General features: G+C 36.9%; 2 protein-coding genes across 2 annotated transcripts in view; one reads left to right on the forward strand and one right to left on the reverse strand.

The window, feature by feature from the left end:
• The window catches only part of LOC142339608 (cyclin-L1-like), a 174721-nt gene that overhangs the window by 62705 nt on the left and 97046 nt on the right, over positions 1-14970 (reverse strand). The window lies entirely within an intron of this gene.
• Positions 9272-9801, forward strand: LOC142340216 (small ribosomal subunit protein uS9-like). The gene has a single exon (XM_075390733.1). The coding sequence runs from the start codon at positions 9306-9308 to the stop codon at positions 9747-9749; it is 444 nt and encodes a 147-aa protein (XP_075246848.1). The 5' UTR covers positions 9272-9305; the 3' UTR covers positions 9750-9801.

Raw genomic sequence — 14970 nt, forward strand, 5'->3', positions numbered from 1 at the left:
AAACTAAAACTCTCATACGCTGTTTAAAGTTCACGCTGTACACTTTTGCATTCCCGGTCAAATCCTGTGTTTTTTTTTCAATATTGGAGTTGTTCTGTATAAAAACACTTTTTTAAGGGGTAGAACTTCTGCACTTGAAAGATGATGAAAAAGCAAATTAAACAGATCATTGGCGTTTCAACAATTATGCATTTTGAATCAGGGCGTATCTGACAATGATTTTCAAAACAAGCTTTTATCAAAGCTGTTCTTATTTAAATTTTTAATATGATGCTCTTTTGTTTTCGAAGGCTTATTTCAGTAAACAATACAGATTCAAGTGGTCGTTTTGGAAATGACTGTTAAATACAAAATGTCTATTGTTGGCAATTTTTTTTTGATAAAATGTAATCATTGTGAGTTTTCGCTGTCTTACATACGCGCATAGGTAATATTGGACCAGCTACTGTGAAACCGTAGGGTAGAACTCTTGAGTCCATATCTATTTTTGAAAAGATTAAAGTAAACTATGTAATTGTTACCAAATAAAACGGTAAGACTGAATAGATTCACAAGTAAGGTTTTCTATATCAGTCAAAAAAGGCTGAAGTAACTCACTCTAATATAAAATGAGGGGGTCGGATGTTGTTTTCAAAAGCATTTTAGGACAGCTGTTGTTTGTAAATTTGCGCATATTTGCAACCCACAGTTTTAATTCATTAGGTTTTTCTAGGGCTTGTTCTAAATGCTCAAAAATCATTACACCGCCCCTTCCCTTTTTTGGGTTGATTGCACTTATATAACATACAAATATTTCATGATTGTTTGGGGCTATATTCCTTAAAGACCTTTTGAAATCTGCAGTCAACCAGCTTTCTGAAAAATGCACAACATGCACAATGTTTCTCCTATGCCATCAACAATAAACGTCAATTTCATATAATTTTTTTATACGTTTTTAAAGTTAATATGAGCAACGCATTGTGAATGTCACACGTATGTAAAAAAGGGGTGTACTAAAAACCTTGGGTTTCAAGGTCAAAGATTTAGTTTAAATTTTAATTTTTTACTTGATTAATGACTGACACAATCTTGATAGGTGTCGACATATTGAAATAGACAAAGCTCGGGCTTCGAGCAATACTAACAATTGTGACATATCAGTATTTACTTGGTTAATTTACCACGGTGATAGAACCGATATTGTGTACGGGCAAAACTGAGGATAAAACTCACTCATTGGATAATAAACCTACCTTCAGAGTTAATCACTCAATTAGATCTTCATTTATTTGAAACAATTCTCTTCTGCTTTTATCTACTTATTAATTAAACTTCAATCCTTGTATTTTAAACAAGTACCACGCTCGACTACAAAAGATAATACATATTGCGCACGGGCGGCTGCTATAATGGCGACAGAGATTAAAAGTAAATAGAAAACCACCACCCAATAACATTGAGCGTTGTACTAATTTCCAAGAGAAATCTATTTTTTGTTTGAAAACCAATTTTTAAACTCGAGTTCGACGTCTTAACATCACGACCCGGAGGTGGAATTGTGGACTGCTGTCGGGATTCGAAAACAACAACTGCCATCTTGGAACTATAAAGTGAGTACTCCCTAAAAATTCGAATAGCATAAATCAGGGCGTACATGTTTTTTTGATAATAAAATAGCGTTCAGAAACATCAGTATTTTATTTTGACTTAATTTGACTTAAACTCAAGCATTAAACCTCGAGTGTTTTTTGCATTTATTGACGAGGGAATTAGAGTTTCAATCATATTTAAAAGCTGTTAACTAGAGTGTCGAAAAAAATTTCGAGTTTCGAACAGAATTAGTGAAATATTTTGAATAACAACAGCTTTTAAATAAAATAAGGATGGCGCGGCACTCCTCAAAAACGCTGTTACCGGAACCGTTTACTGAATCAAATGATTTTGAAAGTTACATTACACACTTTGAGCTCTTGTCACAACTTCAATAGTGGCAAAGAAAAGAAACAGTAAACGGCGCCGAGACCGAAATTGATGAACGGCCGCATTATTTCGCGTTAAGGTTACAAAAGTCGGCTATTGATTTCTATCGTACACTTTCGGAGGACACTAGAAAAAGTTATGACGAGACCGTAAAGGCTTTCAGACAACATTATAATGAGAAACCAGTAGTGTTCCGGGGGAGGCTAGCTAGGAGAGTCCAGCAGCCTGGTGAAAAATTAACAGATTTTCTCGGTGATTTGCAAACTTTAGCCTTGAAAGCATACCCTCAGGAGTCTAATGAGATAAGAAAACATCTCATTTTGAGAGGATTCCTCGAAGGCATAGAAAATAGTCAGTCAGGTGCGACTCGACCTGAGAAAGAACTTGGGTGACGCGGATATGACTTTAGACAAAGCTTTAGAAAGAGCACTACACATTGAAGCAGTCACGAAAATTGAGGAGGAGAATAATGAGCCGCGGGTTTCTGCCATCCAGTCGAATGAAAACACACAACTGGTTAATTCGATTAACGATTTAGTGCAAACACTGCAGTCTAATCAACCCTAAATCAACCTATAGTTTACCAAGTGCTGGTACCCTGGGGTAGAGTGTCCAACGTTCTTGAGCTGTTACATGATTCGCCTAGCGCAGGACACTTTGGTATAGAGAAAACGTACAAAAGAGCTTGCGAAATGTTTTATTGACCGTGCATGAGAAGGGACGTAAGAAACTGGATAGAAAGCTGTGACGTTTGCCTAAAAAGGAGAGGCACTAAGCAGAAACATCGGCATTCACTCTCAAAATGGAAACCTAGTCATCCATTTTCGCAAGTATCTCTTGATATCATGGGTCCACTTCCCGAGTCTCAGGGAAACAAGTACATTTTGCTTATCGGTGATCAATTCAGTAAGTGGTACGAAGCTGTAGCGTTACCCAATCAAGAGGCAAAAACTGTGGCAAAAGCGTTTGTTGAACACTGGATAGTAAGATTCGGCTGTCGAGTCAATCTACACAGTGACCAAGGGTCAAACTTCATGTCTAAATTGTTTCGTAGTCTTTGCAGTGAACTAGGAATTCAGAGGACATCAACCACATCCTACCACCAACAAGGGAACGCGATGATTGAACGAACAAATCGAACAATAGAAGAATGTCTCTCCAAATATATAGGACAATACCAACACGAGTGGACTAATTTTCTACCTTTAGCGATGATGGCATATCAATCATCAATTCATAGTGTAACAAGATACAGCCCAGCGTTTGTGGTACTGGGTTTTCCACTGTCGCTACCTATAGAATGCATCTATAGCACACCACAGACCACAATATATGCAACACCAAGTGACTATGTTTTCACGATGAAACAAAAACTACAGGAAACACACCAGTTGATGCGAGAGTATATGGATGTCGAACAAGAACGCCAGAAGTCGTATTATGATCGCAGTAAGTAAGGGCCGTGCTATAAAATTGGCGAACAAGTGTTAGTTTTCAACCCAACGGTTAAAAAAGGAGAAACAAGAAAATTTACTTCTTTCTATAGAGGACCATACATAACTGTTGAAATTATAAACGATTTGAATTTCAAGGTAGAAGATAAAAAGACGAGGAAAGCTATCAAGGTCCATTATGACCGACTAAAGAAATATAAACACGAGAAAAACCATTCACGCCTGAGCCTCAGGCGAAACGAAAAACAACCAGTAAGGAGCAAAAAAATAGCAATTTGAACAGCTCAGACGATGGTGATATAATTGAAATAGAATCATCAACAGACAGTAAAAGCAATCTAATTACAGAAAATCAATCCGAAGCTGAGCATGCTAGCGATTCACTAAATGTTACAAATGAAACGCCTGAGAATGAAGCTAAAGAATCAGAGCAAGAAACCTCTAAAGGGCAAGAGAAGGCACAAAATGTATGTTCCCGAGGGTGGAGGTGCAACTTCATCAAAAGCCAGCGAGTACACTGAAAAAAAATCAGCAGAAACAAAAATTCCAAAAACAGAAAAAAAACAGGAATCTAGTAGTAAAACAAAAAGTACTGAAGAAAAGATTAATAGTAATGCCAGGGCACCAAAAATGGCTACAAGGTCTGACAGTCGATTAAAATCGGTGCCTGAGAGATTAAAAAATTACTTTACTGTGCAAGATGAGGAGTACTTTAGCAGCCAGGAAACTGATGATGTTTTTGTTTCAGGAAAATCCAGAAAGAAATAATGGAATCGAAAAGAAAGACGAGTTCTTCTGGAGCATCGTGTGATGGAATATCACTATGTTTGCATCTGGCATTGCTAGCCGTTTTTGCTTCTCCTTCACTTTGTATTAAATTATACGGCTATGATTTTGACAATATCGTATCAACAAAAATATATTCTTTGGATTACAGTACAAACTGTGATAACAAAATTCGAGTATCGAAAACAATAGAAGAAGGTAGTTTGATATATGCTGAGGTTCAGCCCAAGATAAAATTAAGATTTTGCATGTATGAAGCGGCATATACTGTGTCTGCACTTAAAAAGAGCAATGTATATGACGATGTTGCCTTTATTACCAAAAACTCAAGACTCTTAAAATCCATATATCCATTAAACGAAGGAACCTGTAGGAGCATTTGGCAAAACAAAAACTTTGCTTTACCAGGTTTTGGAGATAAAACCTTTAAAGTCAACAATTTAGTAACGGAAAAGATTTTACAACGAGCAAGTGAAACTACGTATGCCGAGGAGCATAGCCAGAGCTTCATGAAAAAAAATAATCGTGAAGGTGCTATGTATGCTGAGCCTGTAGAGTGGGTTTCACCTACAGGAGTAAAACTTTTTGGAAATGTGATGATCAATGCAAAACTTTACATCGGAACAATTTGGGGAAAGCTGATACAAAGAAACCTCTTAAGCTTTAAGGATCCCCTAGGTTTCTCGAAAACTGTTTTTATCAAAAACACATATTTTGAAGACGATTTAGTAAACTATTTTTTTGAAAATCGAGGTGAGCAAACATGTCAAACGATCAAACACTTTAATAAGGAGGACCACGTAAAAATTTTTGGTAACAACAAGACCACTTTTATCAGCGGAAAAATATTACACAAAAACAAATATGAAGATTTTGCATTAGAAATCTTAGAGGAAAAAGCAATTAGTTTGTGTGGACAGCAGGTGAAAACAACCGGAGTTCCAGGTGTTTTTTACTCCGAGGAAAGTTCAGAACTGAAAACTGGTAATCTTAAAATAACCATGGAAATGTTTCTTTCAAGCGTTGTTGACACCTTGAATTTCGAACTTCTCAAGGAGAGAGAAATTTTTTTTGGGAAAATTAGAACACTCCAATGCGAGATTCAACGACTAAAAATTCAAACTATGATTGAAATATCAAAAAACATTGTTAGTCCATCGGTAACGCTCTTCGAGAAAGGAACTCACGTCGAAAGAGCAGGATCTGTGTTAGATGTTCATAAATGTGCAAAGATGGTAGCAACAATAACTAAACTTCCTTTTTGCACAGAAGAAGTTCCTGTGTTAGTAGAGGGTCAGAATTTTTCTTCTATTAGATATATGGACCCTATTAAAAAAATTTTGTATCATAATTATACAATCGCTGCATTCAACCCGCTGTACCCAAATGTTGTGAAATTAGAAGACGGCAGTTTTCAACAATATGGAGAAACGCTGAAGAAATTCAATCGTGAGGTATATCAGTGGTCGATGAATAATAACTTAAAAGTAAGTGATGAAAACCTGCATCGCAGCCTTTTCTCCATATCAGACGTAAAACAAAGTCAAATTGCTCGAACAATTCGCCATAATAGTAAAGGAATTATCAGTCGGGAAGCATTCCGAGATTCGGATGGAAAATACAGTCATGAAAATTTTATTCATTGGAACGCTCAGTTCCAAAAACAATTTTTTCTAACAAATGAAATAACAATTTTTCGTAACTTAAAAATTGAAAGCTTATACGTTTGGTTAAAAGCTAAGGATATTGCTGTGTCAGTCTTAACAGTCTACCTCATATTCCAAGTTGTGAAAAATTTTCCTAAATTGTTCATCTATTTAGGATTAGTCATTAATGGAGCCTCCTGGCAACAAGTGTTGCGGAATCTCGACCCTGTAACGGGAACACGTATGTATAATCAACTACTCAAATTAATTAATGAGCGTCGAGAACAAAAGAAAATGATTGAAGAGAAAGAGTCCTTGAAAGAGTCGGTTGTGTAAAAAAAATGAAAATGGGTTGTCTTGAGTTCAAGACCCAAAAAAAAGAATGAAAATGACTTGTCTTGAGTTCAGGACGGGAAACAAAATGAAAATGACTTGTCTTGAGTTCAAGACCAAAAAAAAATTAAAATTAGTTGTCTTGAGTTCAAGACCAAAAAAAATGAAAAAGAGTTGTCTTGAGGTCAAGACAATTAAAAATAAGGGAGAAGTCTTGAGATCAAGACTGAAAATATTGAGAAACTTTAGAAGCAAAAATGGTGTTTATTAAACATAGCAGGCAGTGAGACCCCACAAATTGGTGAATATGTGTACTATATGCCAGAGTTGTGGAAAGTTATTTCGGAGATTTCCCCGGGAGTGTACCGAGTGGAATATTGTCTGTCAAGGACTCGGAAGGTGTCTACACTAGAACCTCTGGCACCAGCCAATATTCGGTCCCGAGCTCTGCAGACTGAAGTGGAACTGCAAAGCCAGTGCGCGCAGTTAGAGAAATTGAAGAGTACAAACTCTTTACTCCAAAAAGATCTTGTCGAGCTTCGACAACAACTAGACAGACATTGCGACAAAGCCAAAGAGGCAACAAGAGAAGCATTGGGAAAACTGAGCGCCGAGTGTGGGGCGCTAAGAGATAACCTAAAGGCGGCGGCAGCTAGAAATGCCGAACAAGAGCAGTCAATCGACTTACTTAAGCAGGAGTTGGCCGATCTAAAAGTCAATACTGATAAAAAGAGCGAAGCCCTGGAGAAAATGGAGAAAGAGAATGACCAATTGAGGTCAGAGCTTCAGCAGTTGGAAAACTATAACCAGTACTTGGCGAGTGAGTGCCGAAGGAAAGACACTACAATTGATAGACAAAAGCATTCTTTGAAGAACGAGAGAGCCAAAACGAAGGCCACAGAGAAGTGTTTATTCGAGGTTCGAATTAAAAATGTACTGAATTGGCCTGCGACATTGTACGAGATTTTGTTGGTAAAAAGTTCTGCTTCAAAAGATCAGATCAAAAAACACTACCACAAAATGAGCTTGTTGACTCACCCTGATGCTAGTGGAGATGAGGAGTTTTTCAAGATCATTAATCGAGCATACCAAATACTGATGAACGATGGGGCGCGAGAAGCGTACAACAATTTCGGGCTGGACGAGGCAGAGAAACTCATGAATGACGAAAAATGATACCTAAACTTTTTATATGAAAAGTACAAACTTTTTGTAATTTAAAACGCTTATGTATCGAGAGCTGTAAAATTTGTTTGATTTTATATGAGTGAGTGGCACACTCTATTCTTATTGAGAGGGGGCAGTGTGAGTGTTTTTTTCCTCGAATTTTCTTTGTATTCAGTTTCTGGGCCCGGATTTCGCTCGACTTCACCACGGTTGTTCAAAAATAGTTCAGCAAACAAAAAAAAACGTCAATGCGCAAACTGATGTGTCAGAAAAATTCTTACATACGACAGAGTTAAGCTCTTGTCCCACTTTTTGAACCTATTAAAATTTTCAAACGCAATCATTTCAATTTCGTGCATTGTGAAAGTAAATTTCTCATTATCGGTAAGAACCTTACCAACATTGTTCTCTTCCTCAATTCACTAGTTATATTGGCACGAACTGGGGTCAGGCCGTCATTAGCAAAATGTTCAGTATTTTTTAAACTCCGGTTTTGTTTATCAACTAACTAGTGCTTAATAACGTCTAACAAATTTGGCAGTTGTCGGTTTTGCGCCTGTACCTCCAATTATTAAGTGATGAATTGTACTAACATAATTTGAAGTGATTGCAACACCGGCTTTCTCAGCCACAACCACCATCTCTGCAAAGACATCCTAACCTGGCTCCTCATCCACACTAAAGATACGCACATTTTCCCTGCTCATGTACTACTCAATAATTTTAGCCTCTTTGACTGAACACAGGGACTCCACAGCAGAGGAACGCTTTTTTCCATTTCCTGGACAACACAGAAAAATAGGATGGGCCTTGTGAAGAAATTTTTGGGGATGATTGTCGGCACCCAGTTGTTTGTCCAAATGTTGCAGCCATTCCCATCAAGCCCCGGGCATATAAATTTTTCAGCATCACAGTTTCAACATCTGGGAGCCGACAGTGTTACTTTTTTAACATCAGCATCACAGTTTTCAGCATCGAGGTGCGGACATTCATCCCCAAAATTTTTTTCCGAAGGCGTTCTTATGTTTCTGTGTTGTCCAGGAACAGTAAAAAAGCGTTGCTTTGCTGTTTAGGCCCGGAGAGGAATTTCAGTTCGGGCTCAGTTTAAATGGAACGTAGCAAACTGTGATGCTTAAAAAGCTTCTCTTTTTAATAAATATCTCCTCAGTTTTCTCCTTTTCATTAATGACTTTCATTATATCTCTTAATAAATATCTCTGTTCATTATTCTCACTTTCTTTACCTGAAACTCCAAAGTCTTTCTTTTTGCTGACGACCTTAAACTATTATATAATGAAAATCTTGGAAACGCACACAGAATCAAACAAGATCGAGATACAATGTTGCGTTAGAGTTACGTAAATATCATCAGCTTCAATTTATCGAAATGTCAGTAAATTTCAATATCAAGTCGAGACTAAGCCCGGTGTTGGGTCAATGGTCGCTTGAACAATCGAGAACTGTGGAGGACCTTGGAATCACTATGAACGACAGCTTCACTTGGAAGGAACATGTAGAATTGCGGACTCGTAAAGCCAATAAATTCTTCCACCAAATTAAAAGAAACATCAAATTTCCTGACGGTTACTACAAAACTAAATCTATATAAGAGTACGCTTATTCCAATCTTAATTTATAGATCTATTTGGGGGATATAAGTTATCTGACCACTAATTTGGTAAAAACTAAGGGGCCTACGATGCATGTAGGTCGGAAAATAGGGGATGTAATGGGAACTAATATGGGGGGTTATAATGGGAAATATTATCAACCACTAATAGGGGGGGGGGGGGGGGGTTATTATGGGAAAGACCCTTTAATTTCAGGTAATCTGAAGAGACTTATTAAACAGCTGAAGCTATTGAATAGGTTCATCACAACAATTGCCTTATTCGACTAAGCTCTTTTCAGCTTGTACAGTACAACCGTAACCTTCTAACGTTTCTTTCAGATCACCATGAGTCAACCTCAGAGCGCCAACGTAGTCCAAGTGTTCGGTAGAAAGAAGACGGCAACTGCTGTTGCTCACTGCAAGGATGGCAGTGGAATGATTCGAGTCAATGGACGACCTCTTGACATGGTGGAACCCCGATGCATGCAACTTAAACTGTTGGAGCCAATCCGACTGTTAACTTCAGTTTCTCTGTACCCTAAAGTTGACATTCGAGTTCGCGTCAACGGCGGAGGACAAGTTTCAAAGATTTATGCCGTCCGTCAAGCAATTGGAAAAGCACTTGTCGCTTACACTGGGAAAGTGGCTGATGAAAATAAGAAACAGATGGTACGAAAGCAGTTGATCATGTACGACAAAACGCTCTTGGTTGCTGATCCTCGAAGAAGAGAGCCCAAGAAATTCGGCGGTCCAGGTGCCCGTGCCAGATACCAGAAGAGTTACCGTTAATTCATTCGTCATTCTGATAACTGTGACTTGAATTGAAATTTTCACGGCTCAATTGTTTTTCGGATTTCAGGTTTTTAATCGCTGCGGTCTTGATAGCAGCAATATAAAAAATAATAAGCAATGACTATTGTGTCACGTGACTGAAAAGCCAATGATATTGTTTGTAAGAATAAAAACGTATTTTCGCCTGACCGCTAGAAATCAATTTCAAAGCTTCAAATTAATTTTGTGAAATGGAAGCTGCTATAGTTTAGGAAAAGCTGAGAAGCTAGGACGATAAATTTGGATATTTTGTTTTGGGCCGGTTCTGACCCCAAAGTACGATTTTGCTGCTATAGAGCACTTACTATGTAAAAACAGAAGTTGGTGCTAGAAAATTTGACGTGCCCCTTGTAGTTATTTTTCTCAAAATAGGAAGAATTTTTAGGGGAGCAAGAAAGAGCTTCAAGATTTGATATTAATTGCTCTCAAACAAAGTTGGTAGCAATTATGATATTCCTGTGGTCTTTTTTATTCTATTTTTTGTTTGACGCGTTCAACTTTTCTTCATCAAAGACGGGATAAACAGTTAAAGCCCTGAACGCATTTTTAAGTGCTAAATTATCAGGTGCTAAAATCCGAACGCAGGTCTATCTAAACAAAAATATTAATTTATTTGGTAAAAACCCACGTGAAGCAGCAGGTGCTATATATAAAAAGTGCTATGTTTTCGGCGCCAGATCTGCTACGTGCTACGTTTGTTCAGTAGTTTTGCATTCATTGTTTTCTTAATCAGAAATGTCTGGAGATGACCTCAAATTGTCATATAGATCATGTGTACTGCATTATTTTCTGCAGAGAATATGTAATTGGGACTGCATTATTTGAAGTTACGCTACTTCTATAACACCGTAGACCATGTGAAAGGATACGAAGATTTTCTCCAATTTCCAAACACTGGGCAAGACTTTGATGTATTTTTACCCTTTGGTTCTCTAAATGTCATACAAATTCTTAGCAAGTTTGTTATGAATTGTTTTTTTTGTATCGGTTGAAGATTAGATAGTTATACAAGGAATGTGATTGGTTTATTAGATTGACTAACTAAATTATTTGAATCAGAGGTTGTACGAAGAGTTGGAAGAGATTGAAGAAAGATATAAAGTTGCAAACAGTTTTTGAATTGTGGCGAATCGCTCAAAACCTGCATCGGAATCAGAAAGAACAGATATAAAATAAATCGAGGATGGTGATAGGGGACGAGCAGAAAGAAATACTATCAAAATTAGACTTAAATATCGGGTTCAAACGGACACATCTGCTTCAGAATGTTTAAAACTGTTAGCGTTAGAAGTAAAAAAAACTTAGAATACGAATTGGATATTAAGAAGGGCCATTAATTAGGTATCTACTTCAACAAATTTACGTTTAATTAACAATCTTGACAACCTGAAATGCTTCTATTTTACGGATTATGCATGCCCCGATTTCAATTCAATTTTACCCGGATTAGATTTAGCAAACATGTCAATTGATTTAAAACCTCAAATGTGTTGCCAACTTGATTTTAGACTTTGACTGTAATCAATTTTTGTCGCATTTGTTTTGTTCCTAATATTTGAAATATATTGCGATACCAGTATCTTATCTCTACCTGAGAAAATGGGGAAATTTTGCCAGAATTATTGTCTCTTGAGGTTAAATAATTAGAAGATTGATGAAATGGCAGATGTTGCAGCAGTCGCAAACACTTTTGCAACAGCAATAAGAGGAAGAATAACTACACCTCCACCAGCTACACCGCCACAGAGCGTTCATTTGACTCCATTTTTGGGAGCTTTAGCAGTAAAGTACTATGGGAGCAACTGGAATCTTCCATCGCCCTTGCCCAAGTACCAAATGCCCAAATTGTTTGTTTTTTAGCGCTGCTCCAAATTATTTTCTCGAACTGTCACTTGTCGGAAAAAACACTCAACAATGCGTTGCGATCATTTAAAAATTGATATTGAAGTCCGAATTGTGTGGAGTTTTACGAATTAAGGTTTCGAGAACGCATGTTTAACCACTCAATTTTCTGACAGACATCTTCAGAGTTGCTAATACTGTTATTACCCTACTTTCTGTTGACAGCAATCTCTATAAATTGTGCTAACTTTCCAATTTCAAGCAGAATTATAGTCGATTCTCTTGTGCCTTTCTTTATATCGGAGACTTTGTTGAAAATTGTTTGACCAAAGAAATATAAAAACAAGTTGCAGAATTCGGAAGAAAGAATTTACGCACATCTTGAAGTTTTTTGAATAATTAAGAGAGGGCAGTCACAGAGAGATACACTACTCTTTATTGTTTGTTTCTCTAAATTTGTAAATTTTATGCTTTCGTCCTCTGTTTTCTCTGATGAAATGAAATATCAATCTAAAAAAGAGGTCTGCGTTTTTTAATGTTAATTTTATTTTTAGTGAAACGAAAGGAACGTAAAATGTTTTAAAAGAATTTCTGGTGTCTCATTTTTCTGCTTCAATAATCCTGTTTTCCAAGTTGTTAAGCTTAAATGAAACTCTTAACAAACGGGAGAATTTTGTTTTAGAAGTTCTCGATAGATGATAGATAATTAAATTGATGGTGTGTAATTTACTCACAAAGCCTGAACTAATCTACAAACTTTTATTCAAATTCGACTATTTTCTTAAATAACCACATCAATCATTTTTAATGTTAATTTCGATATTCAGAGATACTATTTTAAACAAAAGATGTAATTTTGTAGGGAAAGCTATAATCTTATATATTAAATTTAAAAAGAATGGGACAAAAGTGACGGATTTTTTTGGTAAATATATTTAGAAATTATGTGAACATCTAATCAACTGATAGTTTAAAAATTCATGTTTACGCCCTTGTGGTAGTGCTATAGTTTAGCCAAATTGTTGTGTTAAACTTATTAAAAAACTCTTGATTGTTGTCCTTTACTGTGGTATCAGAGGCCGGATTTTGTTTGGGTAGCTCCAGTTACCGGGGATTTTAGATTCCGGCGGAAGATTTTACGGGAGATTTATCTACAATTCAATATTTGATATCAAGCATTTGGCGCTAGAGTGCTCCGCGTCTGCTTGATTGATTCGATTCCCTACATTTTTGGCCATACTAAATATTTTTTCGGAGCCAAACATTTGATGTGAGTGTTCTCCACATTTGTTTGACTAATTAGTCTAGGCCCCTAGCGGCCACTTCCCTTATTCCCTCTTTTCCCAAGTTACGTTGGTGCACCCACCACCGCCGCCACCTCCCGAACCTCTCTGCAATATTTGTAACGAGCCTTGCAATGTACAAGTGAGCGCATTTTGTGTCAAATGTAAGAAAATATGTCACTTTGGTTGTCTGGGAATTTCAAGTACGGCAAATATCAAAGGAATGATCTACTGGTCATGTACTGGTTGTACTCCTATATTTACTGCAGAACTATCTGAGCTGGACAGAACTACGGCTGTTGAGAAAAAGCTCGATTGTGTTGATTCTCTGATCTGCGAGGTGACTACTACGCAATGATATAGCGTTGATAAAGAAACTCCATTTCCCTTTCCTAAAAGCTGCCAAAAGATGACCTGCCAGGAATCGAAGAATCGAAACGACAGCTCATCCAGTTATCAGAGTGCGACAGTAAACAAAAAGAGAAATGCGGATGAAATTGAATTTGAAACTGTACCGAGAGAAGGAGGTAAAAACTGGAACGAACACCAATCCAGCAGTCATCATGGGTGTAAAAAACCCCCGAAGCATCGTCATTTATATGTAGGTCGATTGAGTTAGAACATAACAGCATCACAAATAGAGGAGTACTGTGCAGAAAATAAGGTTGAACTACTTCATTTTCGCCAAATTTCGAAGTCAGAAGCTCACCTGAAAGCTTTTCATTGGATAATTAAGTTTGATGAGGAGAAATTAGAGTTACCTGATTTCTGGCCGGAAAACGTTACTTTGTCAAGATTTTACCTGATTGAAGCCGCCCGTGATTGGTTAGAAACAGTGGATCAAAAATGACCACTAGCCATTCCTCAATTTAAACAAAGGACGAAACAAAGATCTACAGAACTAAACATTTGTCTACATAATGTTCGCTCTATCAGGAACAAAACAAAGGATGTATGTAAATGCCCTCTTAGAAGTAAATGAAATTAGTTTTGGAGTATTTATAGAATTGTGGATTACGAATAACTCAAATGACGATGTTATTCTAAAGCAGTGCTGTCCCCCAGGATTTTTTTCTATAGTGCAACAAGGTTAATGAAAGAGGAGGCTGAATTTGCCTCTTTTACAGACGTAATCTCAATTTGGAAAATTTTGAAAAGTTTGCCTCTGAATTTTTCGAATGCTGCTATGCCTCTTTAACTGTTGTGACTACCACTTATTTAGTAATCGCTGTTTTTCGACAACCTGTGTTAAATGTTGAATCTTTCATTGATCATCGTTATCTTTGAAGAAAAAAGGCTACAATTCGACAAGATTGTTATCATGGGTGATTTTAAGGTTTCACTAAATGTAATTAACGATGCATCATTTGACTATATTTTAGCGTCAAACAATGTCTCAATGAATGTTAAATCGAATAGCTTCATTACTTCTTCGGACCATTCGTTTATTTGCTTCTTGCTCAGCAATATGACACAACGCAAATCGCAACACCAGTTGATGTACTGAAGGTTTTAATAAGTTATTGAAGCCGTGCTTAAAATTTGATTTTGCCTCCAGTTTTGCTGAAGCATGGGCTATGTATCTAAGGTCTGAGGAGATTTTTGATGATTTTCTAAGGTTTGATCATTTTGAATTCCGTTCTACCTCTCAAAATAAAAACATTTACTAAACGTCAATGCCCATTTTTTGACAACGAGATTTTAAGTTTGAAATAAGAGAAAAGAAAAGCAGAGCGTAAATATAGGAAATCGAAAACATCTGTACTAAAATCTGAAAATGAAAATGTTACCCATATGTATTTTGAAAAATTCTAAGAAGCGTAGATTATACATTGAGAATGCGTTGATGGAAAATTGTAGCCGTAAAAGGTTGCCACCTTAAAATTGCTTCTTGGTCAAAATGTAAAACAGCTCGCAAAATTTGTAAAAAAAACAGCTTGCAAACGATTTCAACAAGTTCTTTATATCTTAAGTGGAAACTATGATTGCATCGATTCCCACTGCCATTTGTCCTGAAATTCTGAAGGCTGAAGTTAGCTCAATGAGTTCGTTCA

Source organism: Convolutriloba macropyga, chromosome 5 (genome assembly GCF_964194025.1).
Source record: "Convolutriloba macropyga chromosome 5, txConMacr16.3, whole genome shotgun sequence".
NCBI lineage: Eukaryota > Metazoa > Xenacoelomorpha > Acoela > Convolutidae > Convolutriloba > Convolutriloba macropyga.